Source organism: Miniopterus schreibersii (assembly GCF_964146895.1).
Source record: "Miniopterus schreibersii genome assembly, chromosome: 8".
NCBI lineage: Eukaryota > Metazoa > Chordata > Mammalia > Chiroptera > Miniopteridae > Miniopterus > Miniopterus schreibersii.
In genome coordinates, this window is record NC_138109.1 from 29,408,747 (window position 1) to 29,426,168 (window position 17,422).

General features: G+C 34.5%; 1 protein-coding gene across 4 annotated transcripts in view; it reads right to left on the reverse strand.

The window, feature by feature from the left end:
* SPATA6 (spermatogenesis associated 6) overlaps positions 1–17,422 on the reverse strand; it is a 63,602-nt gene that overhangs the window by 9,095 nt on the left and 37,085 nt on the right. For 3 of the 4 annotated variants that reach the window (XM_081145621.1, XM_081145623.1, XM_081145624.1), the window contains 4 exons: positions 15,490–15,577; positions 10,636–10,676; positions 6,044–6,228; positions 2,171–2,270 (listed from right to left, as the gene is read on the reverse strand). In XM_081145621.1, coding sequence (XP_081001747.1) covers positions 2,171–2,270; positions 6,044–6,228; positions 10,636–10,676; positions 15,490–15,577 — 414 coding nt within the window. The remainder of the gene's footprint in view (positions 1–2,170; positions 2,271–6,043; positions 6,229–10,635; positions 10,677–15,489; positions 15,578–17,422) is intronic. The other variant, XM_081145622.1, reaches the window with a different exon arrangement.

Here is a 17,422-nt window from a genome sequence, read left to right on the forward strand (position 1 = left end):
AACCTCCGATCCTATTTTTCCATGATCTGACCCAACAAGAACCGTCTGTTTTAACTGGATTATTCCTCACAACTTCCAGAATGAGTTTTATCTAAAAACATGAATTTCTAGACAGGATAGATGGGTAGGATTAAGTCACATTCTCTCTTATTTCTGCCAAAAGGCAACAAAGCCAGGGGTTTAGATGTGATAGCAAAAGGACTGGGGTCTTTGTTGAAGTCTTCTCTTGAATAATAGATGTGTAAATCAAAATGTTGAATGTTTGCTACTTTTTCAACAGAATCTTTCCTGATCAGACTTCCATTAGTATGTCTGAGATGGCTTCTCTTCTTTTTTTGTGACTGTCAAACTTCTGACATAGTATGTTTTATTCTGTTCTTTACAAGTCAAATATTTATCGACTAAAAGAGGACTTTTTCTCTGTTCCAGAAGAGGTTGATATTTGTGAAATAAAAAATCTTTTACTTTTAAAATTTCTTCTTAAGTTAAAAACACCACTCCTGATGTGTATATTTAAGGTTGTATGTCTTTATGAATATCCTTCAAACAGGACCAGCATGGACCTTGGCCTGACCTGTGTCCAAGGAGTATGTTTCAACATACAGTTCACAATATCTACCTCTGGTATATGACTGCTACTTTCTGTTTCTGAAGATGTATTGTTTCCATGGATCTTATGTATGCCTGTTTTTACACCTTTGTATTTGGTTATATTATCAGGCTTATGTGTATCTGATTGACATTGAGTATTTGTGTAGAACTTAGTGGTTAAAAGAGTATTAATCTAGATTCAAATCTTGGCTCCAATCAATCATCTTAACTATTTGACCTGTTATAAGTCACTTAACTTTTCTGAGCCTTAATTCCTCTCCTCATCTGTAAAATAGTACTTATAATAATCCTTACTTTGGAAGATTTCTGTGAGGATATAATGGAATAATATATGCACAGTGTCTGGCCTGTAGTGAACATTAATAAACAGCTATTATTCCTATGTAATCAATTTGTTTTTCTTTGGAAGAAACATGGCATTTCCTACTTATGCTTTTAAAAATGCCAAAATGAAAAAACACAAAAGCATACACACACAATCAGTTAAAGTAGCAGTGAGGATGTGAAACAAGCAGACCTCAGACACTGGTAGTGGTAGTAAAAACTGTTAGAATCATTGGGGAAAATCTTTGGCATGTCTACAAAACTGAATGGACACATATCCCACGGCTGAGCAATTCCACTGGTAGCTATATACCCAAATTAAGGAGTAGACACTGTAGGATGTCATTTATATAAAGATCAAAGCACACAATACTAGTCTTACCATTAAAAGTCAGAATAGTGTTTACCCTTGGAGTGGCAGGAGGTGTGAGAAAAAAGGAGGGACTTCTAAAGAGCTGATAACCTTTTGTTTCTTGATCTGGTACATAGTTTACATAAGGTGATTTTATTATATTTCATGAAGCTATTACTTAATGATGTGTGTATTTTCGATATTCATGTTATACTTTGAAAACAAATTTAATTAAAAAACCTGATGTGTATAGAAACTTAAAACGGCACAAACCAATGCCAATGTCACATAATCCAGTTGTTTCCCCAGGACTGAGCTTAGTGCCCAATATGACACTCATGATAAGTAATGGTTTCTAAAACTAATAAATCAAACACAAAAATAATATACAGTAATTATTTCCCCTGTCATTCATGTAAAATTTTCTCATATTGACGTTTTCTAATAATAAGCCTGACAGATCTGATCTGCTCTTTTCCTCTTTTAAACATTTAATTAACATAAAAATTAGCTGAGAGGTTTTTTCAAAATACATACTTTCTCACCTCCTCCCTCATTCTACCATTTAGAATCAAATCTGTTTGTAGGACACAGAACTGGTTTGTGCTGGGCCAAAAAGCAAGAGTTCCCATATTTTGAAGGCTGTGAAAAAATTATCATAAAGTCACTACTTACTGACTCTTCATGAGATAATAATCACTAACTGTTGTTCAGATGATCTGTGTCAAACATTTTGCACAATGACTCAGGTCAAGAAGGAAGTTAGATATGGAGGTTGTATCTTTTCCTTCTCAATGATTAAATATTGCAAACTTTAAGCATCTTGGGTGGCTTTCATGCCCAGTTATAAAAAGCCTTCAAGAGAAAATTTTAGAAACTAACATAAAAATGTCTTTGATGAGCCTGGTGTGATTTCAAGACATTTTTTACCCGGTCATGGATCTCGTCGCAGTTTGAAGGTGAACACCAATCAGAATGGAATCTGTAGGCATAAAAAACAAAGGTGACTTGTAGCCAGAGGGTGAGAAAAAGGAATCTTGCAAATGCCAGACACAGAAAGTCATTTGTTTTCTTATCCCCATGTGATAATATATAAAGATTAGAATAACATTTCTCTTCTTTCAACCAAAGATGAGAGGTAGATATAAAACCAGGTACTAATTCTCAGCTGTAGTATTAAGCACTCACAGTATGTTCAATAGCCAATAATAAACTTTGACATGCATTTGGAATAACATACCCATATAGCTGATCATTTTAATAATTTCCATACATAATTCTTTAGAGCTTTATCTCTACTTAAAGAATATAAATTTTCATATCAGAACAATAATTCGATGTAGAGTGCATTTAAAATTAGTTCTTATTTCCATTAACTGAATCATACTCAAACTGTGTGGAAAAAATTCCTTTCTGCATACAGAATGATAAAACATTTTATGAAATGAAACAAAATATTTATAATAGATTAAAATATTATTTATAATTCAATCATGTTCTTACTCCTTCAGAATACAGGTGAACAATATAAATATCGAATCATCATATTGTACATCTGAAACCAATATAATGCTGTGTGTCAGTTATACCTCAATAAACAAACAAATAAATAAAGAATACAGGGGAACATGAAAGTTGAATGGTCTCATCCCAGTACAGACGGTATCACTTGTCTAGTCTCTACTATGACCTAAGTGTATTTTTGAAAAAGTAAATATTGAAAAGTAGGGAAGAAAAATATGTCTTTTGTTAGAGTCTGAATGTTGGATTAAGATGTCGAAGAAGAAATAAAGCACTGCCCCTCTTTCTTATGCCCTTCCCAAACTCGAAACTGGAATTAGTAGAATTAAGCTATAAGAGTAACAATGAAAATTTCTAGATCTGATAATGATGAATGCATATGAAATGTTATCTATGATTCCATTATAAAGAAATGAGTATTAAAATGCTAATAGGTTGCTTGAAACTTTGCCTTTTTATCTCCCTGTTTGTTCTTCAAAAGTTATAATTTTATGTTTACTCAGAGTATAGACTATTAAGCTGGATAAATGATTTACATAAGCTGTTTTAAAGAATGTAATCAATAATGGATGATCCACTACATATAAATTTTATTCTGCATTTTTAAAAGGAAGTGTTATTGTGTCTCTACAAATATACTGACAAACTTTATTTGCTACATATGTACACATCTTGAAAATCTGAGCTCCAACAGGATGGTAACTTCAATAATACCATGAGAGGATCCACTAGTCTGTGCTGTGGTATAAGGAAAGATTGCCTAACAATATTTTACTACATTTACAAAAATCAAAACTGTAAGCATAATTTAAAAGAAATATCAGTTCCTTTTTAATCAGATTTGCTAGTATTTCTCAGTCTGATTTTAGTAATAATCCTACAGCCTAATATCAATTATTCCACAATATTAACATTTATACTTTGAGAAGAAAACTGCTTCTGAACTGTAACGCATCAAAATTGAAACCATTTTATGGTGTGAACCTCTATTGGAGGTGTTTTTAAAATGGGCTTAAAGCAAAACAAACTTTCACTATAAATAAAAAATTCATTTGCTTAGAGTCTGATAAAATTTTTAAAAGTCTATTTATTCATATACATGATTAAGGAGTCAGCATTTAACAGCAATCTTTGAGAAAACTTAATTAGTTTTAATGAGTATTTACCCAGATAAATTCCCATAGTTGTATGTTCTGTCATACTCCCAATTTTTCCTGGGACATATAATCTACATTTACAGCAACTTAAATTGCTTATTATTCCAATGGATTGTATAAACACCCATAAATATACTGCTGAGTGACCTAAAAAGCCAGGTCAAAGATGTCTTATTTTTAAAGATGTGGTACTGAATGTGCTAAAGAACAAAATGATTTTGTTCCTAGTAATGTCATAAAGATATTTTATTTTCCTTTGTAGACCAAATCTAGATATTTTTTAGAAAATACATTCAAAGTAGAGGCGTTTCACCTCAGTGAAAGTACCCCCAAGTTTTATTGTTTTAGATTAATTCAAAACTAAATTGCCATTATATTTTCTTATTTTAAACCTCAAATTTCCTCAAGTCATAGATAAGGTAGGTAACGTTTAATATTAGAATTATTCATTTCCTTCTAGCAAAGAACGTATCCACATCTACTACCCAGCATCAAAGTAAATGTGTAGACATCACCATCTAAGCCATCTTCTGCACTGAAGTATGGAAAAAGGACAACTGACCTTAGCTATTCTCAATGAAAACAATTCGAATATAGCCTCAACCTTGAAAGCACAGGCTTCAAAAGCTGCGACAAAATTACATACAAGGATAAAATAACAAAAGACTGAAATTGATATTGTACTGTAGTGGTAAATAATTGGAGAGTTCTGCAAAACATGTGAGAAAGTAGAAAAATAAAACAATATTTATAAAAACATATCCAAGGAGATGCAGGTAAAAAATTTCTTGAAAACCTACAGATACGGCAAATAACCTAATCAACAAAACCACAAGTCCTTAATTCTAAAAGGTTAAAAGAGAGTAGCACCAACAGTGTATCTAAATATCTGAGCAGACATGGAAGTCAAAGAAAACCCCTTGATACTGAGATGCAAGTTACCAGACTTCAGCAGAAAAACCTCTCAAGAACTTCTCTTGAGCTTTTAAAGCCTATAGATATAGAGTCTGTCTGTCTATCTATCTGAATTCGATGATCCCCATAGGCATGATTATTATTGGACTAGAGCAATATTAATCAAAATTCCTTATCTCAAGATTAGGGTCTCTAGCACACCTCCATATAACCTTTTGAATGTGTATCAGGCTAGTGAGAAAACAGATGAATGAATTTGTTCAGAACAGGAATGTTTTAAATGCAGCCTCCAAACAGACATATCAGCTTTATGACAAACTTGTGATAGACCTTCTGCAACTAATTTAAACTTTGCCCACTATGCCTGATGCCCTAATATGCTGTAAAAACAGTGTACTACTTTAGCTTTTTAATAGCACCTGTAAAGACATGTTGTGGATGGTATCATATCCGTTATGTATTCAAACTTCTATAATTTTTTTTTAAATAATAAGGGTTGGGTGTTTTCTGTTTTTTAATTTATGACAACTATTGTTTTCTATGTTACTATTTGTGGGAGAGGCAAGGAATTTCCAACTTGGATTCAACAACAATAATTAAAAAAACAGATGAAGAGGAATTATTTCTTTCACATTCAAAGTATAACTAGTGGCTAACTTTGGCTGCAAAAGCATTTTTAGAGGGAGAGCTAGAATCTTTACATGATTAAGATTCTCTTGGGGAGTTGGAGGGAGGTTATCTGAGGAAACTAAGTACCATATACCAACTATATATACATCATCATTATCACCAAAAGGAAAACATAATCTATGCTATTTTTATACATATGCCATTCCTAAAATATTAAACACCTATGAATCTACTAAAAGCAAACTATGACATGCTCTATTCCTCACTTTTATGAACTATAGTACTTAACTAGGATTAAAGTCACCCTAATCAATAAACTCACTAATAAACTCACTTCAAGAGAACTGGGCTAGGAAGGAGTACCTAACACTATTGTAATATGCAGTATGTTCTAAACAAAAACAACTTAAGCCTCTGAAAATCAAATTATACTTTTACAAATAATCACTTCACATATATTATTGCTGCCTTCTCTTTTCTAGTAGTGGTGATTATTCAAAAAAGCAGCCCAGAAATAGAGACTAAGCATTACCTTTCCCTGAGAGAAGCACGATGTAACACAGGGCTTGGAGGATGTTTCAGCGTTGTTGAGGGTGCTGAATGGACAAGTAAGGTCCTCGCTGAGTGCCGGGGCTTGCCACATGACCTTGAGCTCAAATACTCATCACACCTTTCCAAAGAGTCATCGAAGTCTGTCCCATGGGGTGTCCTGATAACCTGTTAAAAAAGTTACGTATGTAATATATATGGTAACATCATACAAACACACAGACACATACATACACACACCCTTTGTAAAAGTTAAAAAAATATAATGCCACAGCTATATTTGAAGATAAATTTCAGAATACAGTAATCATTCTTATTGTAAGAGTCAACATTAAACGCATCTGGATTGCTCATTCCACATGTCTAAAATTCACAAAATGTGATTAACTCTAAGGGCTTTTGAGGAGGGGTGAGGTAAAGATAGGGATATATATATAAAACAAAGGACAAATATACATAAATTGTAGCCTAGTTTAGCTATGAGGCCAAACAGAACAGAATTCTAGCCCTAATTCTCATTCATTGTTTCATTTATTCTGAGGACAGGCAAATAAATGAACCAGGACAGATAAATTCATAAATTCCTGCCCTTGTAGTCAAATTTACATTCTAATAAGGGGAAATAGATTTAAACACACACACACACACACACACCAAGACAAATAGATAAAAATATACAGTATGGCAAAGGATGACAAATACCATGGGAAGAAAATAAAGCAGGAAAGGGGGTTGGGGGTACATAGGGAAGGAGATGTTAATTTCAAATAGGATAGTAAATAGGACTGCGTACAGAAGAGAATGTCTCAGTAAAGGCCCAGGGAGTAAAGACCACAAGACCTAAGTCCTGGGGACATCTGTGGGAAGAACATTCAAGAAAGAGAGAAAATAAATGCAAAGATCCTGAGGGTTGGGGTGGGGCATGCCTGCTATGTGAAAAATAGCGAGGAAGACAGCCGGGCTGGACTAAATAATAAATGAGGTCAAAAGGTAGATTTTAAGGATTTAGGCTTCTATTTTAAGCAGAAAAAATATGCTCATTTTAAAAAAAATTAGTAAGATCTCCTTAGCTATTATGTTAAGAACAGTCTGTAGAAGGGCCAAGGGCAATGTCAGGGAAAACAGCTAGAAAACTATCACAATAAAAGAGAGAAAAGGAAGGTTTTGTCATTGTCTTCAGTCAATATATCTTAGAACATGTTTGTTTAATTAAGTGTAATAGTTTACACAATCTTTAAATTCTTTTTTTAATTAAAATCTGAGAGAGAGAAACATCAATGGGTTGCCTCCCCACACATGCCCCAACCAGGATTTAACCCACAGCCTGGGTATGTGCCCTGACTAGGAACTGAACCCACCACCTTTTGGTGTACAGGATGACACTCCAAACAACTGAGCCACACTGGCCAGGGCCCCAATCTTCAAAATTCTTTTTTTGAAACTTTTGTTCAAAATATTACAGATGACTCTTTTTCTTCCCATTGACCCATTCCACCCTGGCCCAGCCCCCTTCCCAGTCCCTCTCCAAACCATTATCCGTGTCCTTGGGTTGTGCATATATGCATATAATTTCTTTGGTTAATCTCTCCCCCTCCACCCACCAGCCCACCCCCCCATCCCTCTGAGATTCATCTGTCTGATCCATGCTTCCATGTCATTAAATCATTTCTGTTCATCAGTTTATTAAGTTCTTTAGATTCCACATATAAGTGAGATCATGTGATGTTTGACTTTCTCTGCCTGGTTTATTTTGCTTAGCATAATATTCTCCAGGTCCACCCATACTGACCCAAAGGGTACGAGATCTTTCTTCTTTACAGCTGCGTGGTATTCCATGGTGTAAATGTCCCACAGCTTTTTTATCCACTCATCTACTGATGGGCACTTGGACTGCTTCCAGATCTTGGCTATTGTAAACTGTGCTACTATAAACATAGGGGTGCATATCTTCTTTCTGATTAGTGTTTCAGGATTCTTAGGATACATTCCTAGGAGTGGGATCACTGGGTCAAAAGGCAGTTCCATTTTTAATTTTTTGAGGAACTACCATACTGTTTTCCATAGTGGCTGCACCAGTCTGCATTCCCACCAGCAGTGTACTAGGGTTCACCTTTCTCCACACCCTCGCCAGAACATATCGTTTGTCGATTTGCTGATGGAGCCATTCTGACAGGTGTGAAGTGAACCCTCACTGTGGTTTTAATTTGCATCTCTGATGATTAGTGAAGCTGAGTATTTTCTCATGTGTCCCTTGGCCATCTGTATGTCCTGTATGGAAAAGTGTCTATTCAGGTCCTTTGCCCATTTTTAAATTGGGTTGTCTTCCTCTTGCTGAGTAGTATGAGTTCTTTGTACACTTTGGAAATTAGCCCCTTATCAGATACATCCTTGGCAAATATGTTCTCCCAAACCGTGGGGCTCCTTTGTATTTTAAGGCTATTTTCTTTTGCTGTGGAGAAGCTTTTTAGTTTGATGTAGTCCCATATGTTTATTTTTTCTTTTGTTTCTCTTGCCCTAGGAGATGTATCAGTGAAAATTCCACTACATGAGATGTCTGTGACTTTATTGCCTATGTTTTCTTCCAGAATTTTTATGGTTTTGTGACTTACATTTAAGTCTTTTATCCATTTTGTTTATTTTTGTGTATGGTGAAAGTTGGTGGTCTAGTTTCATTTTTTTGCATGTAGCTGTCCAATTTTTCCAGCACCATTTATTCAAAATTTTTAAGGCCAGACTTCATTTTACTCAGGACTGGGCTTTTGATACGTAAGAATGAATCTAGCATATTTCATAAATTGAAAAAAATTGTTGTCACTGTAATGCTGTTCTACATATTATGTGATTAATAAAGAACTTAGAATGCAAAAAAATTGTAAAGCATGACTTGAAAGAAATTACAAAGGTATCTTGTCCCTTAAGTAGAACAACTAAGAAGGCTTCCCTGGGCCCCAAGCAAGGCAGTGAACATTATGCTCTGCAACGTGTGTGCACAAGTGCACAGCCACAGATAGATATAATACACATCAGTGTGCATGTATATGGTGTATGTGTGTTTGAGTAAATTCCACATAATATGATGGGTCTGTACCAGTTGAATTATGCCAGGCCCACACGAGGGGCCTGGGGCAGCCTTAAACAGGGGCATAGCCTGGCCCGAGTGGCTCAGTGGTTGAGCATCAACCCATGAATAAAGAGGTCACTGGTTCAATCCCCGGTCAGGGCACATGCCCTGGTTGGGGGCTCAATCCCCAGTAGGGGCATGCAGGAGGCAGCCGATTGATGGATGTGTCTCTCTCATTGATGTTTCTATCTCTCTATCCCTCTCTCGTCCCCTCTCTCTAAAATCAGTAAAAACATATTAAAAGAAAAAAAACAGGGGCACAACCCCATACAAACACTATACAAGAGATAGCTCTAACAATATAAGTGCTACATTCATAGTTTATACTAGTGACTCTCAAATGCCAATCCTCGGATAAATGACATGAGAGCTGCATAAAAAGCACCTGGAAACTTGTTAAAAATAAAAAATTTCCAGTCTCCATTCTCAACAATTTCAATTTAGTCAGCCTGAAATGAACTATTATAAAGTTCCATGTGGAAGGTCCTGACACTCTGGTAGATCTGAGCCTGTAATCATACAGTGCCTTGACCTGTTACTTAACTGTTCTGTATTTCCTTCATTACATGCAAAGTGTAGCAAAGTACTATTTGGTGCCAGCAAGCACGAAATGAATTGTTTTCTAGTAAATAAGCAAAGATATTATAAGGAAAGCTATATTTTTTGTTTTGTTCTATTTTCCCAAATATAATACTTATTATCAAGCAGCTTTCACTTAGGAGCAGAAAAGACAAACTCTAAGGCAGTGCTTCTGAAAATGCAGGACATGAACTAATGTTACGGCGGATCATTAATATGGTACTCAAAATGATTTTATCTGATATATAAAATATTTTACATGGCACATGGACACAGACACTAAATTACACGGCATCACAAAAGAAAAAACGTATTTTCTTTTCAATTCTCTTTCAATCAGAAATCTTCAGTATACTTCATTTTAAGAAACTGAGAACATGGCTCAGAGCCTTTGGAAAACAGCAGTTATCTAGCCAGAACTTAGTAATTATTTTGCTTTCACTGCATTTTTAATGGCTATCATTCCTTTAAAGCATTGGATAATTTTTCACTTACAGTGGTGAGATAAAAAGGTGAACTTAAAGAAAATAGCATAAACTGCATGGAGATATTATGAGGATGCTCTGTGAGTGACCGCAGCTTGTTAATAGTACTGTGCCAGGTACTAGGCAAAGTACCAGCCAATTTTTCTCTTTCTGTCTCTCAAACACACAGACACATTCAGTAAGTAATTAAGCCAAATGAACAATCAAAAGCCACAAAATACTTGTAGGAAGACATGCAATGAAGTCTATTCTACCACTTGACAGTGTAGCCAAAATAACGACATTCATGACATAACTATTGTTGGTACATTTTTTTGACTATGATAATTTCTGACTTACGCTTTATCTAAAAGCAAGGATAATTATCATTCTGTAATTTTTACTACATACCTTATAATCCTTGGGTCGGTAGCCGCCAAAATGAGAATGATCTGAAAAAAGATATATGAGAGAAACTATATCAAAAAGAAGAAAATTTGGTTTCATCTTTGCTTTTTGCTACTAACACTGCCTTTCTATGATTATAATGCACACAGCAGTCTTCAGAAATATATTTTAATCCTTCAATGTTACATAAGCAAAGACAATAAGTAACAAATTAAAATCTGTATTAGTTCTTTAGTAATTAAGTGATTTCATAAATACTAATTTCATTAGAGTAGGAAATATTCAAATATAGACCAGAATACTTTTTAGTTGATTAATCAATTTGTCTACACGAATGGTTATAAAATTGACATGGATGAAATGGATAACTTTTAGTTAATAAACCAGTTTATAATGAAATGTAATTTGAATATTGTCAAATATTCTTGGAGTTCATGCTAGAGTCAAGTGTGTATAATGGAAGCAGGACCAGCTTTAGGAGGTGGCAGCGCACTGCAGTGTGCGGGCCTTGCTGAGGAAGAGATCTATGCACAGTCCAGCCCCTGGCACTTCCTGCGGGGCCCTGGGCAAATTACTTAATCTCTCTAAGCATCGGATTCCTCAGCTGTCTGATGCATGTTGTTCATAATTTACTTTAAAGACTGCATTAGATATCACATGCAAAGTAATAAAATAAATGTTCTCATTACTAACACCATCACCAACATCATTACTATCAAATTCTAAGTCAAGCCTACGTTCAATTTCTGATTCCTCCACTTATCAAATACATCACTTTGGTCGAGTTATACAGTTAATCTGTTTCATTCCTCATTTGAAGGGAATGAAGGCAACACTTACTTTACCTCAGAGAGTCACAGTGATGATTAAGCTATACAGCTTATAAAAGTCGGTAGCACAGTATATGTAACAAATTGAATTATAAAACTATTCTAATTTTCTCCCTAAGATAAGGACCACTATATTGTAGATGCAGATTTGGGATTTTACTCATTATTTAAAGGAGTCAGCTTTCAAGAATCAACTTTTAAGTATTATAATCTCTGTTATATTGACAGTCAAGCAAATTAGAATCATAATTCGCAAATCAACTTCCTCACTCATACATTCTGGTTGAAAGCATTCTATATTTTGCCTTCCAAACTACTTTGTCTAGAAAAGCATGGTTCTATGAATAGAGACCTAGGATAGTCTATATTCAGTCAGTTAGTTAGCTTTCACTAATGGCATAAGATGTTTGTTTTCCAAGTGCCCTGAACCATTATAGAAAATTGCTGAAACATTAATGTCTTTTATACAAGGACAATTTCACCATTTAATTCAGAAAGATTCAACTTACTTCAAGTGCTTTTTAAAATTAAAAATGAAAATAAATCACAGCCCGATGCCTCCTCTGTAAAGTCTAACGCACAACATGGCCACAGATAGCAGACGAAATAAAAGAATGATAAGGATACCGACCTGAATTCTCCAAACAGGCTAACTTTGAAAATTAAAGTAGTAATTTCTGGAAATGGTATATATCCCTCCTGGCCGCTAATGTAATATTAAAAGTATCAATGTATTAAAAGACTTGTATGTCTTCTGCTTTCCACAAACCACTTATAAGCTCCCCTAATACAGACAGTCTTAGAATGCCCTTTCATTTTTACAAATTAAGGTGTTACTTTGATGTGAGGTTTCCCAATGTTCACACTTAATCACCCTTACCAATAATTAGCACTCTATTCTATATGCATGAGATAAAGGAGATCAGACTCACAGCCCATGGTTGTGAAGGGCTTATAATTTATTTTGGTTAAGTTATACAAAGCTGAATAACAGCAGCACAAAAGAACAGATGATATAGACAATTTATACTATTAAAAAGTCCTATCAAGATCAATCTCTCAAGGTTGAAGGAAACCAGAAAAAACTTCCTAAAAAAGGAAAAAGTTGAGTTGGGCCGTAATGAATGGGTAGCATTTGAGAAAAAGTATGAAGAGCTAATTCAGATTGTGTGTGTGTGTGTGAGTGATCTTGATCAACTTACTTCACTTCTTTAAACCTCAGATTTCTTCAGGATAAATAATAGTGTCTAAAATTCTTAGGGTTACTACGAGTAATTAACCAATGAAATACAAGTACTTAGAATAGCAGCTAGCAGAAAACACATTCGAGAAATGTTAGCAATTATTTGATTCTCCAATAACTTCGTGAAATAAGTATTATGGACTGAATGTTAGTGTCCTCTCAAAATTCAAATGTTGAAGGCCTAATCTCCAAAGTGATGGTATCTGAGCCTGGGCCTTTGGGTGGTAATTAGGGTTAGATCAAGTCATGGGCATGGGGCCCTCAGGGGCCCTCATGATGGAAAGAATTGCCTTATTAAAAGAGACATCAGAGAGCTTGCTCTCGCGCACACGTTCACGGGTGCTCTTTCTCTCAATTTCTTCCTCCCTGCACACATGAAGAAGAGGTCATATGAGTATACAGTGAGATGGCAGCTGCCTACAAGCCCAGAGAAGAGATCTCAGAATGAAACCTATCTTGCCAGCACCTTGAACTTGGACATTCCAGCCTCCAGAACTGTGATAAATAAATGTCTACTGTTTAAGCCCCCAGTCTATGGTACTTTGTCATGACAGCCTAAGGAGACTAATACAATACATTAGACTATTATTTCTACTCTACATTTCAGGAGACTGACTTCTTCTATAGCTAACAAGTAATGGAACTGAGGTCCTTAATTAGTCCATTGCTACTTCCACTAATATAAAAATAGATTTCCTTATTGTAAAACAAAAGAACACAAAATAAAAGTGACTTTGTCTCAAAAATGATATCAGATTATGGATTTGTTAATCAAATGGATGTGATACATAATCAAATTAATCAAATATCAAGTAGTGACTAACAGTACAGGTTAAAACCAAAAAGTGGCAATCAATCATCAAAACATTTCCTTAGCAACTATCTAATATAGAGATTGAAATCCACTTCGTATTAAAGTCCCCATTCACCTAGGAGTAGTCATATAACTTAGAGCCTTTGTACCCTTCCTCTTTCCATAGTTGAGATATGATTTAGATATGACTCAGTCCTAAAGGACAAGCCTGTCTTTAAGCAGGAAGGACTTAGAGCTTTAATAAAAAACTCAGCAACTCTGTATCAATTCATTGTTTCTATCAAAGTAATTCTTGAGCCCTACACTGATAATTATTGCCACTATGTGTTCCCTGTGAGTCAGTGCGAGATCCAGGTGTCAGCAGTCAGATTCTGGTAAACGTTCTTGTTCTGGCTTGAAGATGGCTGCTTACAGCTACGCCTTCACATGGCAGAGAGGGAGAGCAAGATCTCTGGTGTCTCTTATCATAGGGCACTGACCCTAACCCTCATAACCTCATCTAAACCTTATTACCTCCCAAAGGCCCCATTTCCAAATACAATAACAATTGGGTTAGAGCTTCAACATATTCATTTTGGAGGGACACAATTCATCCCACAGTGATGTCCTTGTCAAAAATTTTATACACAGGCACATACACAGAGATGACGGCGGGAGGGAAAAGAGATAAAGGGAAGGAGAGAGAAAAACAAGTATTAGTATGTGTGGTTTCTGAAAGGTATATGTGAATTCTTTGTACTCCAACTTTTCTGCTAAGTCTGAAATTTGGCAAATATATAACTGTAAAGAAAAATCACACTTAAGTGCATTCCAAAAACATTTTCCAAATAAGCATCTATATTGAAATTATTTTTTATTTTCTTGTTCTTAAAGCTTATTTTTCCATGTCCATATATTTATTCTAAGAAGAGAAACAGAGTATAACATCTGATCCTAATTTCATATAACCTGACATTACACGTATAAAAGACTTATTACCACATCTATCTCCCTGTTATAGTGCTAGAAAATAAAGCAAAATAAATGAGCACAAACTCCAAATGTTCTCAGAGAAGAATGTTTCATTTCCCCACTTAATAAAAAGAGATTATATACTACAGTTTATGAAGAGAAAGAGATGGTATAGTAAATAAACTTAAGGGCTGCTGGTGAATGCTTGCTGAACTGACTAGCCAATGTCTATAGGTATTAACACTCAAATATCCCTAATTATACAATACCATTTAACCTTCATAAAAATCATATTCATGTTGAATTTAAGAAAATACTTATCTAACCATTAGGACCAAGACTAAAATTTAAAGATAAATTCTTATGAACTAAACCTAAAGGGTATTATCTTTTCAGGAATATAAATAATAAGTATTATTTCTATATTATAATGACAGCTGATATTTGTAAGTCCAGGGTGCTAGGGAAGTTTACACAGTAACATTTACCATGGTATCCTCATTCTTTAATAAACAAACTGATTATCAAAGTAGCTAAAAATTTACTCAAGAATGCCTACTTTGTAAATAAGAGGTAGAACAAATATTCAAATATATGTGTAAATGTCTCTCCAAAACCTATAACCTTGAACTCTTTCTACTATGGTGTTTTCCAGTCTGTTCCACAAACCAAGTAAGTAATATATGTTAAGGTGAGAAAAGGGTTCCACAGTCCAATAAATTTAGAAATTGTTGAGCAAAACAAAATCAAGCTGTTTTTTACTAGAAGGTCTCAGTCTTTAACATGTTAGTACATATTTTTTGTATGCCAAAGAGGGAGATGATTTATAACATGACAGAAATTCTATTAATTTTAGAGAGTACCTATATATGGGTGTCCCACAAGTTATAAAAAGTAGCTCTATATCATATTAACCAATAATACAGCAAAAGACTTTGTTTTTGTTAACTGATGTCAAATTAAAGGCTTGACTGTGGCCAACGCAATAAAGCAATGAAGAGAGAGAACTCGTAGCTTACCACTGTGCATCCTGGACCACCCATCCCTTTCACAGTCTCTGCTAGAAGATCCAAATAAAGTCTCAGCCCTGGGACTTGGGGGATCAACCTAGAAGAAGGAGGAATTCAATGTAAAACAAAACAAAACAGCTTAAATCTTCTTTCAGTCCTATGGCACCAGAAAATCAACTAAATTACATAGACCACATATCTTTAGGCTAACATGATAGTGACCATATGGTTCAGGCACATTTCAAAGTCAAAGCACAGTTGAGTATTTTGCTGTTCATTTTTAAACAAAATTGATATTAAATTCCAGAAATGCTTAATTATATATTTGAGCCTATTTTAAAGTGAATAAACAGTTGAAATATCCATTACTCCATTGCCTAGTTTGCTTTCCATTACAAAGTTTACAAAAGAGGAATCTACTTTGCCACATTTAAAAAATAAGTTTAGCCACTTGCTACTTTTCTCCTTAGCATATACATTGTGAATTCAGTGTCTTTACTTGGCTGTGTTCAGAGCCCAGTGTGCTGAGTGCTTTAGGGCTTACAGATAATAACAGTCAACCACATTTTCTAACCAAAAATTAAAAAGTCAGAGTGATATAAATCTGTGTAAAAGAGACAGCTCTATTCATGAAAATGAAAAACTTTGAATTGAAGTTTTTAAAGAACAATACCAAGAGAATGAGAAGACAACCCATAGAAGAAAATATTTGTAAATTATCTGATACATAAGGCATTAATATGCAGAATATATAAACTTCTATAACTTAATAAAAACTCAATTAAAAGTGGGCAAAGGACTTAAATAGATATTTCTCCAAAAGATATAAAAATGACCAATAAGCACATGAAAAAATGTTCAACAACACTATCATTAAGGAAATATAAATCAAAACCAAAATGAGATAATAATTCATATCCATTAGGATCAGTATTATAAAAAAAACAAACAAAAAAACAGAAAATAATAAGAGTTAAAGAAAATGTGGGGAAATTGAAACCCATTTGCATTGTTGGTGGGAATATAAATTGGTACAACTACTTATGGGAAGAGTATGGAAGTTCTTCAAAAAATTCAAGATCAAATTGTAATGTGATCCAGCAATTCCACTTCTGGGTATCAACCCAAAATATCTGAAAGCAGGGAATTGAACAGATACTTTGATACTATATTCACAGCACCATTATTCACAGTAGCCAAAAGGTGGAAGCAACCCAAGTGTCTATCAGCAAATAAATAAACACATGAAATGTGGTACATACATGTAAAAGAATATTATCCCACTGTAAAAAGGAAATTCTGACAAATGCTATAACATGAATGAGCCTTGATGACATTATGCTAAGTGAAATAACCCAGTCACAAATGGACAAAAACTGTATATTCCACTTGTGAGGCACCCAAAGTAGTGAAGTACATAATGACTGAAAGCAGAAATGGTAGTTGCCAGGGGCTAAAGGGAAAGGGAACGGAGAGTTATTGTTTAATGGGTACAGAGTTTCAATTTAGCAAGATGAAAAAAAATTCTGGAAACAGATGGTAGTGATGATTACACAACAGTGTAAATATATCTAATGCCACTAAGTTGTACACTTAAAATGGTTAAAATAGTAAATTATATATTGTGTATATTTTAGCACAATTTTTTAATATTAAAATTAAAAACAGAAGTAAAAAGACAAGGCACAGAATGAGAAAAAAATTTACAAATCATACCTGATGAAGTTCTAGAATCCTAAATATATAAAGAAAACTTACAACTGAAAAGCAAAAAGACAAAGAACCTACTTAAAAATGAGCAAAAAACTTGAATAGACATTTCTCCAAAGAAAATACACAACTGGCTAATAAGCACAGGAAAAGACGCTTAACATCATTAGTCATTAGGGAAATAAAAACCTAAACCAAATGAGATACCACTCCAGACCCCCTTGGATGGTTA